Source organism: Stegastes partitus, unplaced genomic scaffold (assembly GCF_000690725.1).
Source record: "Stegastes partitus isolate 25-593 unplaced genomic scaffold, Stegastes_partitus-1.0.2 Scaffold1822, whole genome shotgun sequence".
NCBI classification, from domain to species: Eukaryota; Metazoa; Chordata; class Actinopteri; family Pomacentridae; genus Stegastes; species Stegastes partitus.
This window is the reverse complement of record NW_007579553.1, coordinates 1-9,456: the sequence shown is the minus strand read 5'-3', so window position 1 is coordinate 9,456 and position 9,456 is coordinate 1. Positions and strand designations below refer to the sequence as shown.

The 9,456-nt window shown below is 39.7% G+C and overlaps 1 protein-coding gene across 1 annotated transcript; it reads left to right on the top strand.

Moving 5' to 3' along the window:
• Nucleotides 1-1,476: 1,476 nt before the first annotated feature.
• LOC103372769 (zinc finger protein 79-like) lies at nt 1,477-6,047 on the top strand. Its single transcript, XM_008302490.1, has 3 exons — nt 1,477-1,782; nt 3,562-3,646; nt 4,799-6,047. The coding sequence occupies exons 1-3, from the start codon at nt 1,477-1,479 to the stop codon at nt 5,890-5,892; spliced, it is 1,485 nt and encodes a 494-aa protein (XP_008300712.1). The 3' UTR covers nt 5,893-6,047.
• The last annotated feature ends 3,409 nt before the right edge of the window (nt 6,048-9,456 follow it).

Here is a 9,456-nt window from a genome sequence, read left to right as displayed (position 1 = left end):
CAAATAAAGAGAAGGGAGAAGACGAGAACAGCAGCCAAACCTCCTGTCAGGCAGCTGCTGTCTCTCCAGAGAAGCTGAGCTCACAGAGGCAGGAATTCATCTGTGGAAACACTGAGCGAACGCTGTCACATCTGCTGTACTTGTTTTAAACAGGACGTTGACCTCGACAGACATGTGGGCAGCAGCCATGATGGAGGGAAGCTATTTAAGTGTGAGGCCTTCCTGCATGGACCTGATGATGCACCTGCACACAGAGAAACCTTTAAACTGTTGGTTCCTAAAAGAATCCATGCAGGTGACTGTTAATGTGTCTGCAGCAAATGTTTTAGCAAAAGCATGACAGAAGGTTAGTGGAATGGAGTCTAGTCCTTTGTTGCTCACGACATTTAGGCTCATATTAAGACTGCAACCCAAGACTAATATTATTATTGATTATTTATAAAGAGAAAGCACAAAATCTGGATCCATGAAATGTTCTGATAATTAAAAGTTACTTAAATTACTCATTATGAAAATGGTGGCTCGTCAGATTCTTATGATCCTACACAACAGCAGCCGTTGACCCAAAGACTTTCTAGTAGACTAATAAGATTTACCAAACAGGGTTAAGACCCCATTAAACTATATATTATATAAAGTTACTTCATTTAAATATTAAAGTTAAAACTGTACAATATTATATATTACACAACTGACCTGACTTAACTTAAATATTAAGGTTAAAACCATGCTATAATATTAATTATATACATTTATATACATTTAACTAATATATATATATATGTGTGTGTGTGTGTGTTAGACCATATAATATTTTATTATATATATTTACCTGCCTAATTTAAATATTATATATTAAACAAATGACTAAATATATAATTAGATATTATATAAATTTATCTGACTAATACAGTTTTTATTATTATTTATTACACAAATTTCCCAAATTTAAATTTTATATATATCAAATATATATTAAACTAATTTACCCAATTAAACAAACAAAGAAAAACAACTAAGGTTAAGATCCTACAATATTATAATTTGTATGTGATGTTTTATATTATACAAATTTTCTTGTCTAATTTAAATATTGAGGGTAAGATCATTCAATATGACAGTATGAGTTTATTTATTTAATTTAATAATATCTATTATTTTTAATTACTTGGTGGTAATTAAAATGTATTTTGATATAGCCTGAGGATAAACAGTTTTAAATTTGTCCCAGACTTTCCAGCAGGTAAACGCACCTTCTGCGTGTTTTTAGAACCGCTTTCACAAACACGTGAAAAGTTTGTATCGTGGGACTACTTTTTCTGTGTGCGCATGTACACGCTGACCGCACAACAGGACGAGTGGCTGTTTTGACAGACTTCATCCGCAGGAGGAGCTGCTGAGCTAACAGCTAACAGGCTAACATTAGCATCCATGTAATATTTACATAAACTCATAATAATTATTATAATTATAAATATGCCGCACTGCTGCGCCGTGAAGACGTGCAGAAATAAGGCGGACACCGGCTCCGTCCTGTCGTTTCACCGGCTGCCGCTGAGGGAACCGGAGCGGCTCAAACTCTGGCTGTTCGCCCTGAACGTCGATGTCAACACTCCGGGACGGGAGCTGCGGAAGCTCGTCGTCTGCTCCGAGCACTTCGTACCGGAGGACTACACCGCTAACCGGCAGCCGAGGACCGACACGGTGCGCCGCTTCCTGAAGCCCACGGCTGTCCCGACCGTCGGCGTCTCCTTCCGCTCACCTGGACCAAGTTTAGCGCAGGTGAGTCCATCAGTTGTATACTGGTACTGATAAATACCTGAGAACTTACATGACAGAAAAACACTCGTATGGAGTAGTGAGAGCGGCAAATTATAAAATAAATCAAAAAAAGAATAATGAAACAAAAATGTAAATAAAAAGAAGAATAAAATAAATAAATAATGTGGAAATATAAAGCAATATTAATCAAAAATGAATCCAGAAAAGAAAAGACTAATAAAAGCAGAATTATGAAGACAAATAAATAAAATAATAATCATTTATTTATTTATTATTGTATTTATTCATTTATTTTTTATTTTTTAATAATGTCGCTTTAAAAGCAAAGGAAATATGCGCACATTTTTATGCACATTTTCCCTTTGCTTTTAAATTTCAATTACTTAAAAAAAATGTTTTTAATTTGAACAATAATAAAATAAATAAACAAAAATAAAACCATTAAAAAACAAATAAATAAAAATAATAAATAATAATTAGTATTTTATTTATTTGTCTATTTACGACATTTACACTAAAAAAAAAACATGACAGCTGAATTACTGCCACTAAATTAAGTATTTATGCCAATTAAAAATACAAAAAAAAAAAACATTCTTAGACAAAGTTTAATGCTGTTTTTTCGTGTTTGGTTTTTTTTTTTTGTTTGTTGTTGTTTTTTAGTAAAAAAGTAAATACAACAGACATGAGTTTTTCAGACCTCTACATCATCAGTGTGATTTTTTTTCCTCCTGAAAAACCAGATGTATGAAGTCAGACACATGCAGCGTGAAGATAATCCACCATGCATCAGTAAATCCTGCACAAAAAAAGAATTATACAAATTTAAACTCACATGTGAAAATTTATGTTTAATTACTTTTTTTCATTTGTCAGAAAGCTTAATAAACACTCCAGTTTTTTTTTTTTAATGTTTTATTTTCACCATGATATAGACGAAAACTTGGTTTAGTTTCCTTCAGGTGAGCTGCTCCTGGGCTCATGATGTTGTGGTTTGCTGTGAAACATAATAAAACTCAGCCGTCATTAACAAAATTAGTTTCTTCTGCAGCAACAAGTCAAAACGTCTGCAGGGAAATCTTCTGTTAGCGTTATGGGGGGCAGACCAGAGATTCTCTTGGAGGTAACAGTCAACCACGGCCTCCTTTAATATCTGAGCTTCTGGAAATGAAGGTGATTATTAGACTATAAAACGATAACGATGTGCCTCCAGCCTGCAGCACACTCATAAATGAATCCTCACCACTTCCTGTTGGCAGATACCAGAGCTGGCACACCAGTTTAAAAGTCTTTCTCTTAATGATTTAGTCATTTTTACCTGCTTTTCCACTTCATGTTAGTTATTTTTAGGCTCATATGCTGCAGACAGCAGCAGGTTTAGGATCCACTCTCTGATCTTCAGAAGTCGGGCCGCTGTGAGGGAAACTCCAGAATCTTCTGCTTGCATTTCTTGAAGTGGGTCACGGTGGAACTGGATGTCTGCTTTGAATAACTGTCCTGAGCTTCATATTCAGTGTCTTACAGTGCAGCACTGCTCCAGAGACGGTTGAACCGTCCTCTAGCTCCTCTGCAGTGACAGAAAAGTTCTGGTTTGTTTATTATGCAAACGGATGCAGCTTTTTGCAAACTCACCGAGACGAGTGATGATTCTTTATTTTTCAAAATCCAGAATATAAAGTTGCTCCAGTTTCCACAGTGAACATGTTGTATGTGGGAGTGAAGCAGGTCTACATAAATCACACATTAAAGACTCCTTTAAGTGTTTATTTTGTCTTTTAGCGCATACTGAGTGGAGGTAATGTTCAACAGGATTCAGGAGACGGCTCGACCACGGATGTATTGCATGACTCTCATTCCTGTGAAGGTAAGACATGATGAGAAGCTTTTATTGTTGTTTTAGGTAAATGCTGGAGACTTGAGATGACAATTGTTAAATCTGATATAGGAGATATTGTAGAAAACAAGACTTGAAGAACACAAATGTCACAGTTCAGTGGCTCTTTGTGCCGCAGAGAATTTTATTGCACAATAAAAATATTCAAAAGTGCTTTACTGGCTGTAACTCTGACTGTAACAGTTAAGACACTTGATTTCTACGTACTGTAAATAAGAAAATAAATGTCCATTACCACACAACAGCCAGCAGTGTAGTCTCACCTGTAACGAAAATGCACAAAGTAAAACTGTCTTCCTCTTTTTGTCGACATTAAGGAGACAATCATCTTGTGTTTTTTTGGATTTGTGGACAAAACCGACTGCTGGTTTGATTCTGACATTCAGCTCCACATGTTGACCAATCGATCGATCGGTGTGATTAAAACTCAAGTTTAACATGTAGTGTGAGTTCGTACATGTTTAATAAAATTGGCAGAGCTTTTACATCTAACTCTGTTTACATGCTGTAGCTGTTAAACAACTGGTCCACCTCCAGAATGTTCTGGTTGAAGCTCGTCCTCCAGATAGTTGATCCACATCCTGACATGACTTCACTTCTGACCGATTACCGTAATGTCCGGACTATAAGCCTCTACTTTTTTCACACGCTTTGAACGCTGCAGCTTGAACAACTTACTAATTTATGGATTTTTACGAATTTGCCTCGAGACCAAAGTGACATCGAGAGCGACAACGAAAGAGAGACTGAGGACGTAGTTCTGAGGCTGAAGAAGACGACTTTAGTGGTTTTAGTGCAGGAGGAAGATGAAGATAGCGATCAATGACTTTTCCTGGTAGGCTGCTGTAGTTTTATTTTCCTAACCAGCCGTGTTACAGGAACTGTTCAGAAAAAAGCAAGTTAATGGGTGCGGCTTATATTCAGGTGCGCTCAATAGTCCGGAAATTATAATATTTGTCTTTCTGAACCAAGCACTGCATCCTGACTGACTGACTTCTCAAGACATGTTTTTAGACAGACTCTTTTTCTATGAATATGTCACCAACTCATGTACGTCTTCTACTTTACTTAAAGGTCAGCGTAAGTGCACTAAATGTCTCAGGTTTCCTCTTTGTCCTTTAGAGCCGACCTCTGAAGAACCACCTCCTTCACTGCAGCTTCGCGTCATCAAGGTGGAACAGATTCCCATCCTGGAGGAACCAGAGACCCACCTACAGGTCAAAGAGGAGCGGGAGGATCGGTGCATCAGCCCAGACGTGGAGGCCGATGCTTCCAACAGCGCTCAAGCCAAGCATCTTAAATCTGAGCCGAGCGCTAGCTGTGAGCTCCTTCCTTCACCCGGCGCTCCAACAGAGAGTTTAAGTGATGGTTCGCTGTCGCCTCGTCACAGCGTTGAAGTCTTTGTAGAACTGGAGCAGCCTCCCAGGGAAGAAAAGTCTTGTCATATTTGTGGCAAAAGTTTTAAAAAAGACTCGTATCTGATAAGACACGTAAACAAGAGCCACAAAGGACGGCGGGCCTTCAGATGCCTGCTGTGCGACAAGGAGTTCGACCAGCGGTTCCAGCTCGTTCTGCATGTGAGGAGCCACACAGGCGACAAACCCTTCAGCTGTGACTACTGCAGCAAAACGTTTGTTCAGAACTCAAGTCGTCTCGCTCACATGAGAGTGCACACGGGGGAGAAACCTTATTTTTGTGCAAAGTGTGGCAGAAGTTTTGCCACCAGCAATCATTTCAAATTCTGCAAAATGCACAGTGAAGGCAAAGTGACGCTAGAAGAACGAGAGGACGCTGATCAGAAGGAGGAGAAGGCCTTCAAATGCTTCCAGTGCAACAAGGAGTTTGATAAAAACCACCAGCTGGTTCGACACGTCAGAGTGCACACCGGAGAAAAACCCTTCAGCTGTGACTTTTGCGGGAAAACTTTCACCCAGAACTCCAATCGCGTCGTTCACATGAGACAGCACACCGGAGAGAAACCGTATTTTTGTGATAAATGCGGCAAGAGGTTTGCCAGCAGCCACCATCTGAAGTTGTGCACGGGGAGGCAGCCCAGAGGCTCAGATAAGTTGTTCCGCTGCACGATCTGCGGCCGAACGTTTCACACCGATTCAAACCTGAAGGTGCACTTGGAGGCTCACGAGTCGTGGCAGCGACACATCAGTCGGAAACTGCAAGGACACAAACTGGAGGAGAGAAAGATTAAAGCAGTGTGAAGCAAAACATCAGAGACTGAAACCTACAATACGGTAAATGATGCAATGCAGCAGGTGTGTGTCTGTAAAGCAGCAGGAATTAAAACAACCTGTGGACTGAAGCAGCCGATCATTTGATTTAGTGCAGAAGAAGAGTCATGTGACACGTTAATCGCCTCCTTTTATGTGAACAGAGTCTGAAGCAGAAAGTCTGAGTTGACAAGGAAAGTTGAAAACCGCCTTCGTGATACCCGTTATCCCTGACTGGGGCTTCAGTTTTTGTCGAGCCGGCTTACACAAAGGATGTCAAACTGGCTCCACAGTGCAGCCCTCTGGTCCGAAGATAGTGGAGCAAACTGAGCTAAAGTTCATCTTACAAAAAGACATTGAAGTTATGTCTGTGAGGAACCAAATTATATTTCATTGTGGTGCTAAACAGAGACAAAACAGTGATCCTTGAAGAAATGGAGGAAGCAGATACTGACATCAAAGGTGGAACGTCCATCAAATCAGCAGCAGAAGATAGAATACTGACAGGCCGACTGATATATTCTTTGACGCTGAGGTTGAAGGTGTCAGACGGGTCAAACCCTCCATCTCTGCTGAGCTTCTTCAACCATTCCTCTGCACATTCGCACCCTAAACACACAGGATATGTTCTACAATTAAACTCAAATCGTACCCAAAAGTCAGGAGCCTATGAATAAAAGCACTTTGAAGGAAAGAATCCTGACTTATATGTGTGAAAGGCAATAAATTAAAAAGCCTCATCATGAGAAGAGAGAAAATAAACAGAAAGATAAGAAAACAAGGAGAGAAGTCACAGTGTGCAGCAGCTCTGAGGACTGTGGTGTTCAAATAGCACGTGTTGACTGAGGATTAGAGAAGTGGAGCTCAGATTGTAGAGCATCGCTGCAGTGAGAGGTTTGTCCTTCTATCAAAGGGAAGAGCTGGATGGAGCAACGATTCAGATTCCCCCTGCAGCCGTGAAAACCGTGAAGTCGATTTTAAACGTTGAATGATCTGGAAGCTCTACCAAGATGGCTCAAGTTGCCCTGAACCTGGGGACGGTTGAGCCACAGATGTCTTAAACTTAAAGGTTATTTTTTTGATCCACTGAACATAAACGCCCCTGCTTGGTTTCTGTTAATTTATACTGATGGTTGTATCCTGACTGCTGCCTTAAACGGATCGGTTGGTTATGATGCTCTTGTCTTAATGGTCCTTTTATGTTTTTAATGACAGAGTATACGGGTCTGATAATGGAGTGTTACCGGCATCAACATTATCTCTACATTTAAGTGCCTTAGCTGGTCAAGCATGAGTTCCGGCCAATAAACCGCTGTTGAATGTTTACAGTTTTCAAAATAAAAGTGGAAAAATTTTACTCAATGTGATTCTTTTGTTTTTTTGCAAAAATGCTCCAAACAGCAGCCTTCTCCTCCATCGTGGTTCTGTGTACTGAACCAGGCTGAAAGATACGTGCTGTTTATACACTCTCAGTAGTAATTTAATAGTTTTGAGATGCTGGATTTTGGATTTTCTTCAGCTGTAAGCCATAATGATCTAAATAAAAACAGAAAAAGGCTGGAAATCTTTTGCTTTACATGTAGAAGAATAGAATAGAATAGAATGCTTTTATTGTCATCATACGCAGAGTACAACGAAATTAAGAGACAACTCCAGTGGTGCAAAATACAAGTATAAAAAAGATAAATAAGAATATATAAATATATTTACTAAAGGAGCCAGCAGGAAGTAGATACAGTTAGGAATGAGCACAGTAATAGCCAGATGGTAGAATAAATATATTGCACTGTTGAGGTAAGAACACTGTGGATATATGAGAAATATAAACAAATAATTAAAAAATAATATACAATAATAGTATATATATCATATGATATACAATAATTATAAATAAATATAGTATAACATAAATAATAAATATATAATGAGTTTGTGTGCAACATTTTATTTTAATTTGTAATATTTCATATTTATGTACAACATGTCAGTGCAATGTGCAGCATTTTACTGTTATGTATTATATCACTTTACTATCTCAGAATTATTGCCAGTGTTACCTACTTACGTTTTTCTTTTTAATTCTCGCCTTATTTAAACTTTTTAAAATGATTATTTTCTTTAATGAATCTTACTTTTATCTCATTGCTTTTATACAAGGCACTGTCCTTCTCACTTTCTATAAATGTAGTTTTGTGAGCAGTATTTATATATATATTATATTTATATTCCTTCTTGGAGGTGTTGTGTCCAGTGTTCCTGACCCACTCGGTCCTCCCGTGCAGCAGGGGGCGCTGCTCAAACCAACCCCGCACGTTTTAAAGTTGACTCCTCTTGTCGCCATCCGCCTGTTTGTTGCCGGGAGTGGATTCCTCTTTTCAAAATCTCTGCTCCGAGCCTTGCAACTTTTCTTCATTTTTTCTTCCCGGAGATGTCTGTACCGCAGCTGCTCGAACTGGTGGTGACGGAGCGTCTGTCGGCGGCCGCGAAGGAGATCTGCGCTCTGGTGTCCAAGACGCTGAAGGAGTTCCAGGATGAAGCGACCCGCTCCAAGACTGAAGTCCTGCGGCTGAGGAAGCAGATCGAGCAGATGGCTGCCCTCAAACCTCGTGTGGTGATCATCAGACCAGGTCGGTGTCCCCTGAACAGACCGCGACGCGTTCACTGGCAGCCAAAATAGAAAGTAAACATTGGTGCAAGAAGTTTTCAGATACTTTCATTAATTACTGCGCTATGAAAACACTCCACTACGAGTTAAAGTCCTCAATTCAACACTTTACTTGAGAAAAAGTAAATGTTATCTGCAGAAGTAGTAAAAGAAAAATGCTCCCTGTTAATGTTTTACTTTAGTTAAGTCAAAAATAAGTCACAGCAAATTTTATTGTAATTTTCTATTTCATCAATAAACATTAAGAGAATATTGCAGGTGGGACCTTCATTATTATAATCATATTTATTCATCCCCTTCCATTGAAGAAAAGGCAAAATTCACACTCAAATAACTAGAAACTCAAGAAAGTGATAATAAATAAAAATTTGCTAAATTATAATTTAGTGAAATAAGACGTTGTTTTTGAATTGTGGTTGAAAAGAATAATTTTAAAAGAGTTACAGAAAACGCCTGATGGCAGTGATCACTGCTGATCTCCTAAAGAACAGACGGAGAGCTTTTAGGTCAGGGTGGAGATGAGGAGGAAGATCAGAGCGGGGGAATGTAGCTACAAGAAGAAGATGGAGGATCAACTGAATAACGTCAGCAGGTCTGGAGGGGCCTGAAGACCATCTCTGGCCACAAAGACCCCAAGACTGAACCTAGAAGGGACCAGGAGTGGACGAATGACCTGAACGCCGTTTTAAACTGGTTTGAACAGCCAGGCACCCCTCCCCCGGCTCAGTCCACCCTACACCACCCCCGCTGCTCTTTACTGCACCACCACCCCCGCTCTCCTACCACCACACCTCCCCTCCCCCGCAGGGCCCCACACTCACAACCAGCCTTCTTGCCCCAACGTGTTCCTCTGAACATCCCAGGCGAAGAGAGAACTGGGCAGGCTGAAG